Source organism: Populus trichocarpa, chromosome 1 (genome assembly GCF_000002775.5).
Source record: "Populus trichocarpa isolate Nisqually-1 chromosome 1, P.trichocarpa_v4.1, whole genome shotgun sequence".
Taxonomy (NCBI): Eukaryota; Viridiplantae; Streptophyta; class Magnoliopsida; order Malpighiales; family Salicaceae; genus Populus; species Populus trichocarpa.
In genome coordinates, this window is record NC_037285.2 from 24,467,379 (window position 1) to 24,489,363 (window position 21,985).

Below are 21,985 nucleotides of genomic sequence, written 5' to 3' on the forward strand. Positions count from 1 at the left end.
TTGTCCACAACTTACTATGACATCAACTGATTTAACCCAAGGGGCCTTCCAACTAAAGTTGCTACTAGGTAACTCTTGCAGTTTTTTCATCCAACCTTGATCACCTAGGATTCCCCATTCTTCTTCCTCCACCATCTTCAAGGGTTTTTGGTTAAACCACCAAAAATCTGGACCATAGATCCCCAGAGCGATTAACCTGTCTCTTTCTAGCACTGAGACGTATTGCTCCTTTTTCCTTTCTAATTCAGCTTCCAAAAACTTCCACTTTAAACCGCTGCCATTCTTTTCTAAAAATCTGCTCAGATGTGGAATCTTCAATAATTTTGACAACTCAGGAATCACCTTGTCATTTCTCAAAGGAAAATAAACCTGGTGCAGGTGTTTGGGAAACTCCATCAACATTCCATATTCCTCTATAGTGGGACACAAATCCACATTTCCAAAGGAAAAGCATCTGTAATCGGGATCCCAAAAGTTAATCAAGGCTTTAATTGCTGGGTTCAATACTCCTATCTTTGCAATTTCCAATAATCGCCCATACTTCCCAAAAAATGCCGCCTCATCAATATTCTGACTATGGCCCAATATTCTCTTCATCTCATATACTACGCAATTCAGGTCTTTGACTACTGGAAGCTTCCTTGCATCATATCTAGAGCAATCTCCCTCTGATAGTTGTGACAATTCAGAATTCTGCCCATATTCCACAGTAGTAAATTTGGTAATGATGGCCATCTTATCGTTTCAAAATGACCTGAAAACCAAATACTTTATGGTTTAGGTTGTGTTATGCAAAAATGTATTTTGTGGGGCATACACCCTATAGCCGGTTCTAAATCTTTTGTGTTTGACGAGGGTAGGTTGGCTATTCAGTCTCTAAAAAGGGTCTCTTGTTGTCCCAGTGATTGCCCTCGTGGAGGCAATATGGGGGCTTGTAGGCAATGAGATGGTCACATGTACCAACTATTACCAGTCTAAGCACTCAGCGAAGAGTAGGGGTTTACACAAACTTAAACCTTGACTAACAGTCGTAAGGTAAGCTGCTAGTCCCCCACTTAACTTAAAGTTTGTGTGTGCTCTCAATAATCAAAGTATGTGATGCATGTGACAGTTCTATAAGATGTATGAGACAGTTCTATACAAATGCATGAACAATATATGTAAAAATATTTAAAGCGTATAAGCAGGTAACAAAAGGAAAGGCATATTAACAATAAACACACGAAAACAAAACAAATCAGACAAAAACAAAGCTTAGTCCACAAGGTCCCCAGTGGAGTCACCATTCTGTCGCACGTGAGCGACGTCGCGGCGATCGTCCACCCACAAAAATAAATGTAATGGGGGGGGATAAATCTGGTCAATGTGGGGAGACAAGGAATTCGTTGTCTCTTAGCAGTAAAAAAATGGTGTGGGAGTCGCCACCTAGTATTTTGGTCACTAGGAACCCTAACTGGTCTCAGAGATCGGGCACGGGGACTAGTTGCGTAAAGGGAAGGTATTAGCACCCCAAATACGCCCTACCTAAGGTAAGCTGCATTGTTTATTTGTCTGATAAAATTCAAGGTTTCGTTGTGTTTCCTAGTTGTTGGTCCGTCTATGGTTCAAGAAAAGTCCTCCTCAATAAGGAGGTCCTTATCTTATCGGGTAAAACCTAACCGTTCTAATGTCTATGTAAAAAAACATATTTTTAATATCAGGAATACGTTTTATGTATAAATTAGTAATCCCAAAGACAAAAAGATTTTTTTTAGAATTTTTGAAATATTGGCCTAGTTCTCATGGCTTGAATAAACTGGTTATTAAAGCCAAAATGCATGCTAATACATATATTGTTTTGAAATTTCTTTTGTTGTGTGAAAATATGATGTTATAATATTTATATATATATATTGGAGAGACTAGGCCGTATTTTAAAACAAAACATTTTTTAAATATGTATTTTTTGTACGTTTTGACGCAAATCGGGTATTTTAATACTGGGTTTGTATCCTTGCGGTATAAAAATACAACCAAATATTAATCCACTTTGATAAAACAAATGCAGAAAAATCAACAACATTTTTAGAGAATTTTTGAAGGCAAAAGACATTTTTTTATTTTGAAAATCTTTAATGTTTTGATGAAAACCGGGTATTTTAATACCGAATTTTGTATCTTTACAGTATAAAATACCAACCGATATTAATCACAATACAGTAATAAAATTACAACAAAATCACATATATTTTTTTTTATAATTTTTGCATAATTTTTATAATTTTTTCATATATATATATATATAAATAATACAAAATATAATATATATAATATAATATATAATATTAAATGGGCTGGGCTGGTCCGGCCCAACCGACTGGGCCGGACTCAGCCCCAAAAGTGTTGGGCCGATTTCGGCCCAAAATGGATTGGGCCGATCTCGGCCCAAAAAATAATATTCTCTTCTGGGCCAGACCCGGCCCAGAATACAGGGCTGGGCCGGACTCGGCCCAGAAGGCAGGACTGGGCCAGGATCCGCCTGGCCCAGACCAAAACGGGCGGGGGGAATTAATTTCCCCCCACCCCTGCATGCAGAACGCTATTCGTTCTGCATGCAGAGAAGGAAAAACAAATAAAAACCAGAATAGGGGGGAAGAAGAGTTACCTGGCGCGGAGGTGGTGGTGGCGCTGGTGTTGCTGCTGCTGCTGGAGGCGGTGCTGGCGCTGGTGCTGCTGGAGGCGGAGGCGGTTGACTCTCGGACGGCGGCAGTGGCGCTGCTGTTAGCAGCCGAGAGGGAGTTCCTTACTCCTCCCATGTCCTTCGTTTCCTTTCCCTTTCGTTTTCTCCCCTTTCTTCTTCTTCTTTGGTTTTCTTTCCCCCCCTTTTCCTTTCTTTCGGTTCACTCTTCTTCCTCTCCCCTTTCTCTCTCTTTCGGTTTTTTCGTTCTCCTCCCCTCTCCTCTGTTTTTTCCCGTTTCTTTCTCCCCGTCGCTTTTTCTCCTCCCCAGCGTTCTTGGGGTTCTATTTATAGAGCCCAGGGCGTGGCTTTGCTGTGGAGCATGGGGAGCAACCGGCCGGTCGGCCATTGGGCACGACTGCCAAGGTTCGGCCCCCCTCCCCGGTTTTCTGGCAAGTGCGCGGTGGGTGGTCGGCCATTGTGTCCGGTCGGTGGGCTCCAGGCGAGAGAGTGGCCGGCAAAAATTCAAAAAAAAGCTTCCCTTTTTCCTTCTTCCCCGCTGCATGTTCGGGGGGAAGAAGAAAGATGAACAGTGTCGTTCAAAACGACACCGTTCTGCTCTTTCTTTTTTTTTTCTTTTTTTTTAATGTATGAAACGGCGTCGTTTTGGAGAAAACGCGCCGTTTCATTTAAATGTGGCGCCAAAACGCGCCAAATTTCAAATCAGCCCTCAATCATCTTTTTTTCTTCAATTACATCCCTGCCAATTTCAGTCTTCGCCCCTCTTGTTGGCCGCGTTTTTCACTTTAGTCCTTGGCCTCTGATTTATGCAATTGAGCCCTTAATTGATCAAAAAACTTCTAATTTCTTCAATTAGGCCTCTGAATCAATTAATTCCAACCCCTCCATTTACGCGCCTCTTCCAATTTGGTCCCTGGTTTCGAATTTTCTCAATTAAGTCCCCAATTGGCCCTTAAACTTCAATATTTATGCAATTAGGCCCCTGATTTGACCTAATAAATTCCTAAAAAATATATTTTGGCCCCAGAACTTAAATTTCTTCTAATTAAAGCCCAAATTGACTTAAAAATCAATTTTTCTTACAATCAAATCTCCTATAAATTCATTTAAAAATCCAATTAAGTCCATAAACATCCAAATTTGGGCTTTTCTCCTCAAATTTCAAATTTTCCTTCTCAACAGGGCTCTCCTCCTTTAAGAATATACTGTCAAAAAACCAATCTTTGTATTTTTAACCTCATTGACCAATTTTCCAACCACTTTCTGAGCGCTTCTACCTCCTGTTATTTTTCTAACCTCCTTTGGCTATATATTTTTATATATATTTTGTGGGGACCCAAAAATGGGTTACAACACCTTGTTTCCTTCTTTCCCTCTTTGTTTTTTCATTTTATTTTTTTGTGTCTTTTTTTTATCCCTTCTCTCTATTTTTTTTTGTTTTGTTATCCCACTCACCTCTTGGTGAGGGAGGTATTTATAAGGGGCAGGGGGAGAGAGAGCTACCCTACCCCTGTCCATGCCGAAGGGGTAGGGTGGCAGGGTTGCTACTGTGCAGTTGCCTCAGGGCTGCCCGCAAGGCTTGTCCCCTTATTTTTTTCATCTCAATGGTAGGCCATAAGAGGGGTGTGGGTTATGTTGGGGTTTTTGGGCAAGTGGGAGAGATAGAGAGACGTAGCAAAGGAGAGGAAGAAAAACATTCTTCCCTTGCCTGTAGCGCGTCAAAGGGAAGAAGAAGATGAACAGTGTAATCAAAACAACACCGTTTTTAGCTGTCTTTTTTTAGAAAAATAATAGTGAATGAAACGACGTCATTTTGTACAAAACGCGCCGTTTCATTTAAATGAAAATAGCTTCTAAAGACTTTGTTTCCAAATCAATCCTCAATTAAGATTTTGATTCTAAAAATCAATTAAATTGCATCATTACCAAATTTAACTGTCATTCCTAAAGTTGGCCGCCCTTTTCATTTAGGTCCTTGGTTTTGAATTAATTTTTTTGACCCCTTATTGATCAACAAACTTTCAATTTCTCCAATTTAGCCCCTGATTCGGTCAATTCCAGCCCCTATATTCACGCGCCTTTTCCAGTTTGGTCCTTGGTTTTGTATTTCTTTGATCAAGTTTGTAATTGCCCATCAAACTTTAATATTTATGCAATTAAGCCCCTGATTTGATCAAATTAACTCTTACAAATTGTAATTTGACCCCTAAACTTCAATTTATTCCAATTAAAGCCCAAATTGACTTAAAAATCAATTTTCTTGCCATTAAATCCTTCATAAATTCGGTTAAACCTTCAACAAAATGTAATTGGGTCCTTAAACATCCAATTTTGAATTTGTCTTCCTTATATTGAATTTTCTTTGCCAGCAGGGCTTTTATTAGTCAAAAATATATTTTCAAATTTCAATCTTTATACTTTTAAACCTCATCAACAAATCTCTGGGCATGTTCTGGGCACCCCAGTGTCCTCTTCTCTTTGAAATTGTTTTTTTTTTGTTTTCTTCCTATAATTTTAGATTTCTTTTGTATTTTTTCTTTTTTTTATTTGGGGATCCCTAAAAATGGATGCTAACAGTTAGAGTTAGCTGAGGTCAGGTCCAAACTCAACCCATGTGTGACCTTTAAGGTCAGGAAACATAAGGTGGACTGCCTTCTCTTGGAAATAAAATTGGACAAAGAAAAGTTGTCACCCTATGGAAACCATAATTAAAGAAAGGTTCGGGGTTAAGGGGGACAAAGTCACCAGGTTTGGAAAAGAGTGGTTGATAAAGTAATCTAAATTAACAAAAAAAAAATATATGAACATAAGAGAGAATAAGGCTAGAGTTCTCATTAATCTGTTTATTCTAAAGTACTTGTTTTAACCTAAATACAAAGAGATTATATATATGTTAATCTAAAAATATTATTCTACCTTTAATAAATGTATTATTTAACATCTCTCCTCAAACTCACGATGCGGCAGCTACAAGCATCAAGAGTTTGCCAACTAGAAAACGAAAACGAGAAATGAAATGTGACTTGGTAAAGAAATCTACAATCTGCAAGGAAGAAGAAACAAACAACAAAGTAATGGTGCCATGCTTGAGACAATGACGAGTAAGATGACAATCAATCTCAATGTACTTAGTTCGTTTATGAAAAACCAAGTTGTGAGCAATCTAAATAGAACTTTGGTTGTCACAATACATAGGAGTGGGATAAGAAAGTGAAACTCCCATATCCGCAAGTAACCAATGTAACCAAACAATCTTTTTGGTAGTAGATGCCATGATTCGATATTCTGCTTCGGTTAAGGATTGAGAAACAATAGGTTATTTCTTGCTCTTCCAAGAAATAAGAGAATCACTTAAAAAGATACAGAAACCAGTAACAGACTTGTGATTTGTGGGATTACTATCAGGTCAGCATCAGAGTATGAACGCAACTTCAAGGAAAAGGTGGATGGAAGTAAAAGACTCTAAAAGACTGTACCCCAAAGATATCAGAAAATACAAAGAATAGTTGTTTAATGAACATTAGTAGGAGAAGCAACAAATTGACTAACAACATGAACAACATATGCAATATATGGATGAGTAATGGTGAGATATACCAAGCTCCCAACAATAGTATGGTATAAAGTAGGATCTGTCAAAGGTAAACCATTAGAAGAAAAATACCATGTGTTAACTTCAATCGAAGTATCTAAAGTCTTGTTATCAATAAGTCTAGCTCACTCAAGAATATCTGCAACATATTTCAACTAAGAAAGAAAGTAACCTCTGGGTGAGTAAGCTACCTCAACAGCCAGGAAGTATCGAAGATAACCCAAATCCTTCATTTCAAATTGTCTAGCCAACTTTGTCTTCAAAACTGAGATACCATCAATGTCATCATCAATAATAATCATGTCATCAACATACAAGAATAAAATGATACGACTTGCATCAGTGCCCTTAATAAAAAAACAGAATCATGACTACTAGAAACAAATCCAAGAGACGAGATCACAACAGAAAATTTCTCAAACCAAGCACGAGGTGCTTGTTTGAGACCATATAATGTTTTCTTGAGCTTACAAACATACCCAGAGTTATGTAAAGCACCAGGAGGAGGCATCATATAAACTTTTTTCTTGAAGATCTCCATTCAAGAAGGCATTTTTAACATCAAGTTGAGGGATATGCCACTGACGAACCGAAGCTACGATAATAAGAGTGCGAATAGTAGTCATTTTTGCAACAATGGCAAATGTCTCCTTATAATCCATACCATACTATTGAGAGTATCTTTTTATAACCAACCTAGCTTTGTATCGCTCAAGAGATCCATCAGAATTAGTCTTGATCTTATATACCCAATGGCAACTAACAACACTCTTACCAGAAGGTAGAGGAACCAAATCTCAATTATATGTCTTATATAAAGTAGAAAGTTTCTCATCCATAGCTTATTGCCAAATAGGATCAAGAATTGCGTCTTTATAGGAAGAGGGCTTAGAGAGATAATGAATAGAAGCTAAATCTGGTAACTTTGTGGACTTATAAATGTGTATGGATTGACGTAGAGGTGGATCCACAATCTTAGATGAAGCTTGAGGGGTTGTAGATGATAATGGAGCTTCAGGTATGCCATAGAGTAAAGTGTCAGTACCTGCAGATTGATTAGTATAAATTGGTCGAACATGGGGAGGGGTATCTGAGGTACTTAGAATGTGAGATGATAAATTATCAGAATTCTCAGAAAAAAAAAATCTATACGAATAAGATCAGGTCTAATTAGATTATGAGTGGTGGATGGAATAGAAAAGAAAGGTATATGCTCGAGAAAGACAACATGACGAGACAAATAAAATTTCTAAGTTATTGGATCAAAACAACGATACCTCTTTTTACCTTCACCATAACCCATAAAGACACAAATAGCAAACCAAGAGGACAACTTACTGTGTTCTACATGAGGACAAAGAATGAAACAAGTACAACCAAAAACTATAAATGAGGAATAATTAGGGACATACCCATATAACTTTTCAAAAGAAGATAAACCCAAATTATGAGAAGATGAAATTGTGTTAATCAAACTTATAGTAGTAAGGACAACTTCTCCCCAAAACTCACTAGGAACAAAAGTAGACAATAAGAGAGAACAAACAGTTCGACAATGTACCTATGTTTTCTTTCATCATGTTCATTTTACTCAGGAGTATCTATACGTGAAGTTTGGTGAATGATTTCATCTAAGGCAAACAACTTACAAAATTTACTACAGGTGTATTCCCTACCCAAATCACACATAAAGCATTTGATTATAGTAGAATATTGAGTTTTGACAATAGCTCGAAAGGCTGTATATATCTCAAAAAAGTCAGAACGATATTTCATTAAATAAACCTAGTAATAACGAGTATGAGCATCAATAAATGAAATATAATATCGAGACCCTTCTTTAATGGCAATAAGAGAAGGTCCCCATGTATCAGAATGAATCAAGTCAAATGGGGAAAAAGAAACATAAATACTTCAATTCAATGGTAAAGTGGAAAAATTCACCAGTTTACATCCTACTATAATCAGAAATATCATAGGTTTGCAAATTTCCTAAAGTTCTTGTGGATGCCAAAAATCTCAAACGAGAAGATGAAACATAACCTAGACGAGAATGCTATAAATAAAAACTAGAAGATGAAGGACTCAAACGAAAAGAAGATAAATAAATAGTAGTGGTAGCAGCAGTGGTAACTGACACTTTTAACTCATCAAAAATATATAATCCATTCTTTCTATGGCCTGTCGTAATCAGCTTCTGAGACTACAGATCCTGTACATAACAAAAAGAAGAGGAAAAATGACTAAATAATCACCCAAATCATATAATTGACCAACAAAAACAAGATTCAATCTGAGTTTTGGAATAAAATAAACATTAGAGAGAGACAAGTGAGGTGTGACAATAGAACCAACACCTACTAAGGGCATGAGATTGTCATTAGCAGTCATAACAAGAATGGAGGGTGAAGGGGACAAAGATGTAAAAGATGAAGAATCTAGAGACATATGATGTGAAGCACTAGAATCCAAGACCTATTTTAAATGTGACATACCTGAGGAACTATGAGGCAACTGACCTATGAAAGGCGAAACAAACATTGCTTTTGGCTGTTAGGAGAGAAACTTCTGAAATTGCTCAGCTAGAGTACTAGGATCAGTGATAGATCCTATGAAGCTACTGCTGCAGTATTGTGGTTTGGTGGTTTATAACCCTAAGATGATCTATGAGCATTAGATTATGACTGACTGTCAGGCTTCCAAGCTTGATTTTGTTGTTTCAACTTGGGACACTAAGCCTTATATTGACCTTTCTGCTTACAGAAACTACACTTGTCGAAGGCAATCCTTGTATAAGGCTTATTTTGATGATTAAAGAATGGTTTAGACGGTACTGCTGGTATAGAGGGATTCAAAGTAGATAGAATTCATTTTTCAGAATAAGACTAAAGACATATTTCTTCAGCCAATAGCTCACTGACAACAGAGTCAATAGAAGGCAATGGAGAATGATGCACAATTGAACCTCTAAGTCCTTCAAAATCACTGTGAAGTGCTGTTAAAAACTGTATCAATCGTTGCTGCTCTCTACGATCAATATATGCGCCACATGCCTTTAGTTCTGCTGATTCTGTGACAACCAATTGATCTCAAAGATTGTCATAGCAGAATAAAACTATTTAATACTCATATTCTTCTTATAAAGATCTCGTATGTCATTCTCTAATTTATATTGCTTTGCAAAATTTGATTGCGTGAATAACCTTTATAGATGATCCTAAACCTCATTTGTTGTCTCATACTTTGCCAACTGCGTACCTATGTAATGCTCAACAGAATTGTTGATTCAAGTAATAATCTTTGCATTGTTTGCTTCTCATGTATCTATCAAAACAGCATCCCCCTCCTTTGTATTTTTGGGTATCACATAAGTTCCACTAACATATCCCCACATCTTTTTACCTTTAAAAAAATTTCTCATTACATAACTCCAATACCAATAATTCTTTCCATCCAACCTCACACTCACAAACTGAAGCAAATCATCTCTTTTAGTAGCCATAATCAACAAACAAAGAAAACCATAATGCAAAAGTATCGAAAGACAAAGTACCAGATTGCAGAAACTAAATAGATATCGCAAAAACTAAACAAATATCCTCTTGAAGTTATAGGATTGCTCCAAGACACAAACAAAAATTGCAGAAACTAAACACAAATACCGAATTGCAGAAACTGAAGGGAAGATGAAATACCAAAACAATTGCAGAAACAGAACATAAATACCAAATTGCAAAAGCAGAACCAATATCGCTCCAAAAAAAATTAAAAGGCTCGTTCCATAAAATTAGCTCTAATACCATGTTAAAGAGTTGAGAATAACAGAATGACATAGGTTGGCCTTAGCCAACCTTTCCTATTTATATATGTAGGGCAGAATACGACAATGACCGTAGGGATTACAACATTGGAATAATCCTACATTAATTTCCTATTCAGGGATATGCATGCTATACATTCTATAATATGCCCCCTCAAGCTGAGGGTGGAGGATCGACCCGAAGCTTGAACCTGAAAGCAGTAAAGGACGCAGCGGAAAGTGGTTTGGTGAAGACATCAGCAAGTTGATCCCGAGAAAGGATAAAGCGGATCTGAATTTCCTTCTTCGCAACCCGGTCATGGATAAAATGATAATCTACCTCAACATGCTTAGTACGAGCATGAAAGATAGGATTCGCAGAGAGATAGGTCGCACCAAGATTATCACACCAAATGGTAGGAGTAGAGACGGAGGGAACCTGCAGATCTATTAACAAATATTGAAGCCAGATGACCTCAATAGTACCATCTGCTAAGGCTCTATACTCAGCCTCAGTGGAGGAGCGGGCAACTGTACGTTGCTTGCTGGATTTCCATGAAATCAGTGTCTGACCAAAGAAAACAAGATAGCCACCCGTAGACTTGTGATCATCAATACTACCAGCCCAATCGACATCTGTAAAACCATGAAGAGCAAAAGAGGTACCTCGAGTGATATGAAAACCATAGGATGTCGTTCCTTTGAGGTAGTGGAGTATGCGTTTAACAACAGCCCAATGGGAATCTGTAGGAGCATGCATGTACAGACAAACTCTGTTAACAGCAAAGCAGATATCTGGACGAGTGAATGTAAGATACTGAAGAGCACCCACAATTTGATGAAATCGTGTGGGATCAGAGAATGGATGATCTGGCTGTATAACAAGTTTGGAAGGAGAGACTGAAGTATCAACGGGTTTGTAAGAAGTCATACCAGCCCGAGTGAGGATGTCAAGAATATATTTGTGTTGGCGCAATATCAGACCCATACCTGTAGACTGAACTTCAATACCCAGAAAGTAGTGAACATCACCTAAGTCACGAAGCTTGAATTCGGAGCTTAGTAACTAGACTAGGCGATGAAGCATGGCAGAGTTGCGAAGAATATCATCAACATAGACTAGGAGATAAAAGATATTGGTACCATTAGATAAGATAAATAGGGAGGTGTCAACCTTGGAGCCAAGGAAACCAATAGAGAGTAAAAAATCACTCAGACGAGTGTACCATGCCCTTGGTGCCTGTTTTAAACCATATAATGACTTGTGCAATCTGCACACATGAGATGGAAAAGTAGGGTCAACAAAACCTAGAGGTTGTTTCATGTAGACCTCTTCAGTAAGAACACCATTGAGAAAGGCATTATGAATATCAAGCTGATGAATCTTCCAATTACAGGAAACCGCAATGGAAAAGACTAATCTGACGGTGGCCTGTTTAATAACTGTGCTGAAAGTTTCAGAATAATCAAAGCTTTCCTGTTGAGTAAAGCCTCTAGCAACTAGACGGGCTTTATAACGTTTAATGTTGCCATCAATACGACGTTTGATGCGATATACCCATCGGCTGCCCACAACATTCATCGAAGGATGAAAGGGCACTAGGGACCAAGTGTGATTGAATTGCAAAGCCTTGATCTCATCACACATAGCATCATGCCAAGCAACATATTTATCTACATCAGAAAAGGCAACAGGTTCAGAGGAAGGAGAGAGCAATACCGGGTGGCAGCTGTATCGGCTGTAGCAGAGGACACCATATTTGCGGTTTTGGGCTGCCGCGATCTAAGGACCATAGGGTGGCGGCTGAGCAACGGTGGTGATGTACGAGAGGTAGGTGTCACAAAGGTGTCCTGATGTAGTGGATAAGCGAAGAGATCAACCACCAGATTCAGACCAAAGGAAGAAGCCGGGGAAGAAACTGCCGCAAGTAGAGGGCTGGCAGCAGAGACAGAGTCTGTAGAAACCGGGTGACTGGCAGAATAAGAAGAAGCAGAGGAGGAACCAGAGGGTGTCCCAGTACTAGCAAAGACATCGTGCTGAAGGGCAGGGAAAACTGATCTGCAACCTGTACCTGCAACAGCATGGTGAGATAAAGATGCATATGGTGAGCGGCAAGGGAAAGGTGGAGGCTGTGGTGTTTGGGTAGGGTGAAGGCAGGGCAGAGGCAGAGGCAGAGGCAGAGGCGAGATGAGGGGTGGTATGATCGTGAACAATAGGGAGTGGGTTAGATTTGGGAGGATGGTAACAGGAGATGGTGTGTGGGTTTGAGCTGAGACCTGTGCAATCTGTTCAGATTTATCAAACGAAAAAACATGTTCATGAAAACGGACATGACGGGAGATATACATGCGATGAGATTCAACGTCAAAACATCGATAACCAAGGTGAGAGGAACTGTAGCCAAAAAACACACATGGAGAAGACCAAAAATCCAATTTATGATTATTATAGGGACGCAAAAAAAGGAAAACAAAGACATCCAAAAGTACGCAAAAAATGATAATCAAGAGACCGTTGAAACAAATAATCAAATGGAGATCGATTATCAAGAACAATAGTAGGCATGCGATTAATGAGATAAACTGAAGTGTCAAAAGCGTAATTCCAAAAATGGAATGGAGCTTTACATTGGCCTAGAAGAGTAAGGCCGGTTTCCACAATATGCCTATGACGTCTTTCTACTGTTCCATTTTGTTCGTGAGTATGAGGACATATCAGACGATGATGAATACCAATAGTCTGAAAGAAAGTGGAGAGTTTGCGATATTCACAGCCCCAATAAGTTAGAATATATTTTATTTTTAATGAAAATTGACGTTCGACAAGAGTTTGAAATTGATGAAAAACAGAATAAACATCAGATCTTGCAACAAGTGGATAATACCATATATATTTTGTGTGCGCATCAATAAAGATAACAAAATAATGATAACCATCCGAAGAAAAAAGGAGAGCAGGACCCCACACATCACTAAAAATTAATTCAAGCGGAGCAGAAGTTTTGTGACCAGTAGGTCTTAAAGACAAACACGATGATTTTCCTAAGGGACAACTTTGACAATGAAAATTAAGACGTTTGTTGTTATAAATGATCTTATTTTCCGAGACTAAAAATTGAAAAATGCGAGAGGTAGGATGACCTAGGCGACGATGCCACAAATCAGCAGAAGCAGAGATGCAGGGAGACCAATAGGCTTAAGGAACTGACGGGATGGAAGACCTGAACCTGGACAAAGTATAGAGAACATCTTTACTCTATCCTAAGAGGAGTACTTCATTGGTGTGGAGATCCTTGACATAAAACAAAAAGCAGGGGTTTCATGATTGCAGGAACATGCAGGATATTAGATAAAGTGAACGAACGATGTGGGGTATATAGTTTTGTATGGCCAATATGAGATATGGGAAGTCCCTTACCATCACCAACATGTAAATTATCATTACCATTGTATGGTTCTGAAGCAGTCAAGGTTGCAAGGTCAGGTGTGACGTGTTGATTTGCACCGGTGTCCAGAAACCATTCAGCAGTACCTGCAGGATTATGCAGTGCCAGATTAGCACTATGCTACTGTCCATAACCACGTTGCTGAAGTTGGGAGCACTGAGGAGTAGCATGTCCGAAGGCTTGACATAACTGGCAGCGGGAATTGGATCCCCTACTGCGCTGCCAATTTCCCTGCCAGTTGATGTGTCTGTTGTCATTGCTGGGAGTGCTATGGAAGCTATGAAAGTCAGGCCTGGAATTAGAATTGCGAGACCCTCTGTGATGGAACTGTTGATGACGCCAGCTGCCATGAGAACGACCCCTATTACGTCCAAACTGAGCAGCAGGCTGACGGTCAGAGAGGAGAGCTGAAGGAGGGATGTTTGGCGTGGGCAACAAGGGTGCATGAATTGCAGCAGACCCCATAGACAAATGAGAGGATTTATGAATAAATTCATGAGTTAGCAGATGACTAAGCAAATCTGCATATGGTAGAGGATCTGCCCTTGTAACAAGACTTGTCACTAAGTCTTTAAATTCTCCGCGAAGGCCACGAAACACATATAGATTGAAATCGGCTAGCGAAATAGGCCGGCCAGCAGCTGCTAGCTCATCAAATAAAGCCTTAGCTTTTTACAGAAATTGAGTTACCGAATCATCACCTTGTCGAAGGTCTTGAAGAGAGCCATGAAGTTGCATAATATGGGAATTGGATGTAGAAGCTAGACCTTGCTCAAGTGTATGCCAGACAGAACATGAGGTTGGACAATCAACAACAAGGTGAAGAACTTCCATGGATAGCGAAGAGAGCAGGGCATTTAGAATGAGTTGGTCCTGTTGTTTCCAATGAAGAAAGTGTTGAGATACTTGAAGAGAGACACCATCGGCAACAAGAATATGTGGAGAGGGGCAGGAGTTTGAACCATTAACAAAGCCGAAAACTCCTTGGCCTGAAAGATACGGTTTCATCTGCATTCGCCAATACAGATAATTGATGTTTGTCAATTTCAGAGAGATGATCTGATGAGTGTGGGAGAGGGACACAATTGCCATGGTAGAAGCTGCAGCAGCTTCAGCAGAAAAGGACGGCAGCAGAGGAGCATTATTGGGGTTGAAGAGAGCATGGCCAACATCTGTAGGTTGTGGCCATTGCAGAACTGAAGCTGAAGAAGAAGGTGGTGCTGTGGCAGGAGAGCAGGATGGCACAACCGGTGCTGCTGTAGAGGAAGAGATGGCTGCCAGCTGGGAAGGATCCATTGCAGAGAGGAGAAGAGGTGTTTTAGTTTATTTAGGGCTCTGATACCAAGTTGAGAATAACAGAATGACATAGGTTAGCCTTAGCCAACCTTTCCTATTTATATATGTAGGCCAGAATACGACAATAACCATAGGGATTACAACATTGGAATAATCCTACATTAATTTTCTATTCAGAGATATACATGCTATACATTCTATAATATAAAGTAATCCAAATTAATACAAAAGAAATACGAATATAAGAGAGAAGGAAGTTAAAATTCTCATTAATTTGTTTATTGTAAAATATATATTTTTTAATTTAAATACAAAAAGATTATATATAGGTTAAACTAAAATTACTATTTTACCTTTAATAAGTAAAATAATTTATATATATTATTCAACCGTCCGGACGATTATCATGTGACAGAGAAGGTTGATCCACACCTAGAAAAGAAAAGAAAAGAAGCCGCCTGTGAATGCCTTTTAGGTTAGAGTGAACAGTGGTGGCATGTAATAAATATCACCGATTTGGACCAGTTGACACGTCGATTGGGAGTTGCGGAAGTAAATAAAAAGAAAGAAGTTGCCTTCTAAAGTACCAAGGAACAAGCATGGCTTGCGTGAGGAGGCAGCTGCCAGCTTCCGGATACACACATTTAAACCCTAAGATCATGTAGAAGATAACAAAAATTGTAAAAGTTGGTACTTTTTTTTGTTCAGAAAAAATCCAATGCAATTTTGAGGGCTTTCATATTGAATTTGGAAAATTTAAGTGATCCAAATATTTTGCGTGCTAATAAAAACTCAATCCAAGTACATTCCAAGTACATTTTTTTTAATAGAAATTCACCTATAAAAGACCCGTATATATATATATATATATACACACATGCATGGGCTTGCAAGAGATTTTTTCTTCCCTTGGAGAAAAGTCTTTCTACTATTGGGACAAAGCGAGCAATTTTTTACAGTAAGATTAAAACACACATTATGAAAAGATTAAATTGACACTTGGTGAGTTAATTGTTCTATTTATAGAATCTATTTTAAAAGAAGCATAAACAGTTAAACAGATTGAAAAATATAGAGTAGAGATGAAATTCAAAGGATAATCTGAAGTCAGAAAACATGTCGAAATTGTGGATTTATCGTCCATATCAATAGTTAATTGAAGAGTACTGTTAGGGCCACGAACAGCCGAGAATGCCTGCATTGCACACCTACGTCTCTCTTGAAGCCTCTATAAAAAGGGAGGGTTAGCATGGCAATGGAAACCATAAGTCCCTCGAAGCATATACACATTACCAACTAGCTTGATGGCTATTCCTACTGGCTTGCTTTTATTAGGAATGCTCTTCCTAATGTTCTCGTTTGCTTCTGCTCAGATAGAGATGCCAAGAGGTATCACTGAGGACTTTGATACGACTTGTATCACTGATCTTAAATTCGGGTTATCTCGTAAATCCTTTCCGGGGGATTTCATATTCGGGGCAGCGGCATCCGCTTACCAGGTATGAACCTTCGCTTAGCTTCCAGAGTTCCCTAATGATGCAGTATACATTTCTTTTTTATTTGCTCTTGTTGGATACATTTCGCTTAGCTGCTGTAACTCAAGAGTTTTTGTAAATCAAGAATAATACATGCAGCACCAAAGTGCAGAATCCACATGGAGAGGAGCAGCAAACGGAAAAATAAACGCACACACGATATTTTATTTTTGGTAAATTAGCGTGTATTATTCGTAATCCTCTGATAATGCAAATCTTTGTGATGGTATGCAGACCGAGGGTCATGCAAACAAAAGTTGCAGAGGTCCGAGTATATGGGACACTTTTACTCAAGATTTCCCAGGTAGTTCTCTCTCATTTTCTATGTGCGTGCCCATGTTGTTACGATAAAGATGAAGGAGAAAGAGCTAAAGAAAGCTACCCTATGGCTGGTTCTGGTTCATTAAATTGAATTTCAGGGATCAATTTTCAAAATTTATTATTTCTATTACATGTGCTCCCCCCCTTTAGCATTTGCCTCTTTCATCAGGCAATTATTGCTACGGGTGTCCTTTAATTTTTTAATTGAATCTCAATTTGAAAGCTAACCCTATAGTTTTGTTTTATTATTATTATTATTATTATTATTATTATACATTTATTGGATTATAATAGAGGGAAGACATTTGACAAATTACGTTCAAACTATGAAAGGAAGCCAATAAATAGTCCAGGTTGGCCTTTCCCATTGTTTCTTATTTCCACTAAGAGAGTATTTATCAAAGGGAAAAATGAAATGAATCGAAACTAAGAATATATATGCACAAGCAGGTTTGCTTCGGTCTAGACACAGTGTTTCTGATATATATATATATATATATATATATATATATATATATATATATATATATAACAGCAAGCAAGAAAGACACGATGTATGGAGATATATGACTTGGCTTTTGGCGGTCAAAGTTTATAGCTTTTCAAACCTATGTATAGAAATATAATTTTGAGTTTTTTGAATTAAGAAACCAAAACATTTAACCAAATATAGCTTTACTCTATCATTTTCTGGTTAATTTGTCAACATTTATATTTTTATTTAATTGATGTTAATTAATACAGTAGCATTATGATTAAAGGATCGTATCCATATATCAAGGGAATTTTAATTAAAAGGTAAATAAAAAAAATTATTTTTTCATTTTTTAATATATTTTTTTAAAAAATCATGATATAATTATATCTATACCAAAAATATTTATTTTATTATAAAATAATAAATTAAAAGAGAGATATTAAGCAACAATAATTAAATTTACAGGAGGAAAGATGAGACTATCGTTTATCATTTCGTAATCACAACAATTGTGATTAAGAAAATTAAATTTTTATATCTCAATTAAATTTATAATTTCAAATCCAATATAGATAAAATGACGCATATTTTTCTTCTTTATTACTTTATATATTCTTATATTTCAATCGATTACACATATATGATAATTATTGTATTAATTATGGTAATGTTTTATTAATTTAAGATATATATGAAGTATTACATCTTTTTTATTTTTAGAATTGTCATGGGGGCGATTCATATCATATTCATGCATGTTCTGAAGCATTGCTTCACAGATCAAAAAGATTTAAAAACATAGAAAAAAACTTGGGCCGGAGAAAAAAATATAAGAACCCAAAACATAATAGAGGTGGATCCCATCAAGAACACTAAATAAATAATAAATAAAATTGAGAGAGATAAACCATTATACTTTGCATGAATGACTAATATGCAGTTGCATCAATGATTTTTATGAAAACATTCAGAAAGGATAGCTGATGGCTGCAACGGAGACTTGGGAATTGATTTGTACAATCGCTACGAGGTATGAATTTGATGAAAATGGAATTTAAGTTGCCTTCTGGTATGGCATACCAAAAAATGGAATGCATTTATTACGTAAAATTCAAATTTGTTAAAATCAAATAGATACATTTTCATTACTCAAAACTCAACTCATATATGCATGCAAATTTCAAATAATGAACGTAAATTTGCATACTTTGTGACAGAGTGATCTTGAAGAAATGAAGGATATGAATATGGATGCTTTCAGATTCTCGATCTCCTGGTCCAGAGTAATTCCCAGTAAGTATTTGTTGGTTGATATTTTCTTTTTACTTTCAATTCTTAAAAAAAATCTTGTGTGTTCAGGTGGGAAAATAAGGGCAGGAGTGAACAAAGATGGAATTGAGTTTTACAACAAGCTAATCGATGCAACCATAGCTAAAGGTTTAAATCTTCTCCCTTTCCCTAGAAATATAAATTTTTTTGCTGTAAGTCATGCGTGCTGCTTGATTCATCAAAATATATGGTTTGTTAAGAAATAATTTGCCATGTAAAAAAAAAGAAATGCAAAACTTGATTTCAGAAGTTCTTATCTTAGACCTTTTCTCATGTTTTATGCTACAACACAGGTTTACAGCCCTATGCAACTCTCTTTCATTGGGATGTTCCTCAAGCACTTGAAGACAAGTACGGTGGCTTTCTCAGTGATAATATTGTGTAAGTTGTCACCTAGCATGCTGTAACATACTGTGTTCCATCATTATGCATATATCAAGCTGCTATTCTAAGGTTTTCTTTGCTTTTATTTTTCTTATACTGCATTTTATTCTATTTATGGTTTTTTGCCATAGTAAGATATTGTGTAGTTTCTGTATTACTCCCGCCAGGATTTGGCGTTTAAATAATATACACATCTTTCAAAAAAAAAAAAAAAAGCTTATTTAATAATTCACAAAGTGCAAAAATTAGGGAATCAAGTTGTTATAGTGAATTTTTTGTTCGTCTAATTTATAGGAGCGACTTCCGAGATTTTGCTGAGCTTTGCTTCAAGGAATTTGGTGACCGAGTGAAGTACTGGATTACTTTGAATGAGCCACAAAAGTTCACCGGTGATGGCTACGATTCAGGTCACTTTGCACCGGGCCGATGTTCCAAGTGGGTGGATGAAAAGTACTGCATAAATGGGAACTCTTCCACCGAGCCTTACATAGTTGCCCATAATCTCCTCCTTTCCCATGCAGCAGCAGTACATACATACTGGGAAAAGTATCAGGTATCCACTAATTGCACGTTTTTAATGGGTAGTGTAAAGTATCTTTTAATCCCCATGATCTTAGCTATATAATTAGTCAATCCCTTGAGTTCAAATGCTAAAAATTGAATCCTATTTTTAATCCCCCTGCTAGTTTTGCCAGAAAAAGTAATCATTATTTCTCACAAATTTTCCAATCTCAAGGGATTGGAAAAAGAAATCAGCAACAAACTCTTGTCGATGAACTACTCTTGAAAAAATGCAGGCATCTCAAAATGGGAAGATTGGGGTAACACTCAATGCCCGCTGGTTTGAACCGTACTCTAACAGTACAGAAGATCGTAATGCTGCCAAAAGATCTCTTGATTTCATGCTTGGTTGGTATGTATTTCTCCAAACATAAATAAGTAGGCCTTAAATTATCTTCATTAGCTATTTCAATATAATTATGTGTAGATTTTTTACTAACATTTCACGTTTCTAGGTTCCTGAACCCTATAACATATGGTGACTATCCGAGCAGCATGCGGGAATTAGTCAATGATAGGCTACCAACATTCTCTCCACTGGATTCTATAAATCTCAAAGGATCGTTGGACTTTGTTGGATTGAATTACTATACTGCATATTATGCAGCAAATGCGAATTCTTCTAGTCCAGACCCTCGTAGATATCAAACAGATTCTAATTGCATTATTACAGGTATGCTCATAAAATGTAATGATAATATATATACATATAAGAGAACGAAAGAGGAAAAAGAGGAAAGAATATTTTCGTTTTAATCTTGTTGCATGGGACGAAAAACATCATTGTAGCCATGGATAATTATCACAGGTATGCCACAGGTTCATTCGTTAATTTCTACAGACTATGTTCCTAAAAGAAATGAAGTTTTACTTACCTTGCCAAGGTTTCCCTTAATTACTTCCATCACTTAAAACAGAGATTTTGTTTAATTTGTACATTTTCCACCAAAAAGCCGAGGATCTAATCCAAAAAAAATTCTTCCATAAGGTGGTTAAATTTTACCCATTAATGTTTTTCAGGAGAACGAGATGGCAAACCCATCGGTCCACAGGTTTGTATGCAAATAATACAAATTTTCAAACTCTTTTTTTTTTTTACGGAATTGAAACTAAAAAATATTCTTATCACAAATTGCAGGCTGGTGTATCATGGCAGTATATCTATCCAGAGGGGTTGCAGTATATGTTGAATCACATCAAAGATACATACAATAATCCAGTAATTTACATCACTGAAAATGGTATTTGAAAGAACAAAACTTTTGGCTCTATAATTAATTGAAGCTAGTCAAAGTTGTAATGGCCAAACTCATCATCAATTCTTGATTCCATTTCTTTCTTCTGTTCAGGCTACGGTGAAGTCGTTAAGACAGATGTACAACTACATCATGGAACCGTGATGGATCTTCCAAGGGTAGAATATCATTGTACTCATCTTAGGAATGTTGTAGCGTCTATCAAGTGAGTTTACACTTTGGGATTTTTTTTTCTTGCTTTGTTGTCTTAGTTACCGTGAGCATGCACTTAAATTCTGCTATTACAAGACCATACTGTTAACATTTGAACTAATTTTGGCAGAAATCATGGAGTTCAAGTCAAAGGTTATTTTGTATGGTCCTTTGCCGACAATTTCGAATTTACAGATGGATATACCATAGGATTCGGTTTGTTGTACGTAAACCGTACGTCTAATTTCACAAGAATTGCGAAGCTCTCATCACATTGGTTTACAGAATTCCTTGGGGACCAACCGGCTAATCCAGTACCATTATATTTCAAGCGATTGAATATAGCTTGATGGAAGAGAAATTAAGTATTTGGCCGCCAATATAAATAAATAAATAATCACTAGGATAACTTTTATCCAGTGAACTCGATTCTATGAATTTTTCCTAATTAAGTGTGTGATGTATTATACTGTATTGTTTCAATAAAAACTTGGTTATATATGTCACCAAGTTAAATCTCAATGTAAGAGCTCCAGCCTCGTGTTGTTCTAGTACTGAAATGCTTTGTATTTTAATTTGAAAAGGCTGTGAAGTACTCTTACCGTACTATTATCTTAATTATGTTCTGTGGCTGTTTGTTTTTCTTTTTTTTTCGATAGTATTATTAGTCAATGGTAGCCATGGCCAAATCAAAACAAGTTGACAGTTTGTTATAGAAGTAAGAATATTTGCAGAAAGAAAAAATAGAGATGCATCAGTCCAGTCTCACGTCTTTTGTTGTTTGTCCATTTACAAATACCAACAGCATTTCTGAGGAGATCATTACCTGTGTAATTGAAATGTTCTTCACAATTCTTTAACCATGTAGACAACCGGTGGAGGGTTAAAGAGAAGAATGATTCTAAATCTAGTTGTATATCATTGAAACCAAATTATTTATGGTCAACCAGATACTCCAAGCAATACCATACCATATGAGAGAAGTCTCCGTGCTATCCTCTGAAATCTACCATTAACCATTGCTGGCCATTGAAACAGCAACTCATCAACTCATTTTGGAACACAACAAAGGACACCCGCCATGAAAGAGATTTTGTCCATTTTTTCCATGCAAAGTTG

The 21,985-nt window shown here is 37.1% G+C and overlaps 1 protein-coding gene across 2 annotated transcripts in view; it reads left to right on the forward strand.

Moving 5' to 3' along the window:
* Nucleotides 1-21,484, forward strand: part of LOC18094956 (cyanogenic beta-glucosidase) — a 64,187-nt gene extending 42,703 nt beyond the window's left edge. Inside the window, exons 1-13 of one of the 2 annotated variants that reach the window (XM_006369366.3) lie at nt 16,048-16,309; nt 16,580-16,649; nt 18,116-18,174; nt 18,362-18,437; nt 18,504-18,581; nt 18,767-18,854; nt 19,152-19,410; nt 19,655-19,770; nt 19,874-20,091; nt 20,439-20,470; nt 20,557-20,659; nt 20,768-20,879; nt 20,997-21,484. In XM_006369366.3, coding sequence (XP_006369428.2) covers nt 16,115-16,309; nt 16,580-16,649; nt 18,116-18,174; nt 18,362-18,437; nt 18,504-18,581; nt 18,767-18,854; nt 19,152-19,410; nt 19,655-19,770; nt 19,874-20,091; nt 20,439-20,470; nt 20,557-20,659; nt 20,768-20,879; nt 20,997-21,216 — 1,626 coding nt within the window. In that variant the 5' untranslated portion in view covers nt 16,048-16,114 and the 3' untranslated portion in view covers nt 21,217-21,484. Of the gene's footprint in view, nt 1-16,047; nt 16,310-16,579; nt 16,650-18,115; nt 18,175-18,361; nt 18,438-18,503; nt 18,582-18,766; nt 18,855-19,151; nt 19,411-19,654; nt 19,771-19,873; nt 20,092-20,438; nt 20,471-20,556; nt 20,660-20,767; nt 20,880-20,996 lie in introns of those variants that run through there. The other variant, XM_052446211.1, reaches the window with a different exon arrangement.
* Nucleotides 21,485-21,985: the final 501 nt, after the last annotated feature.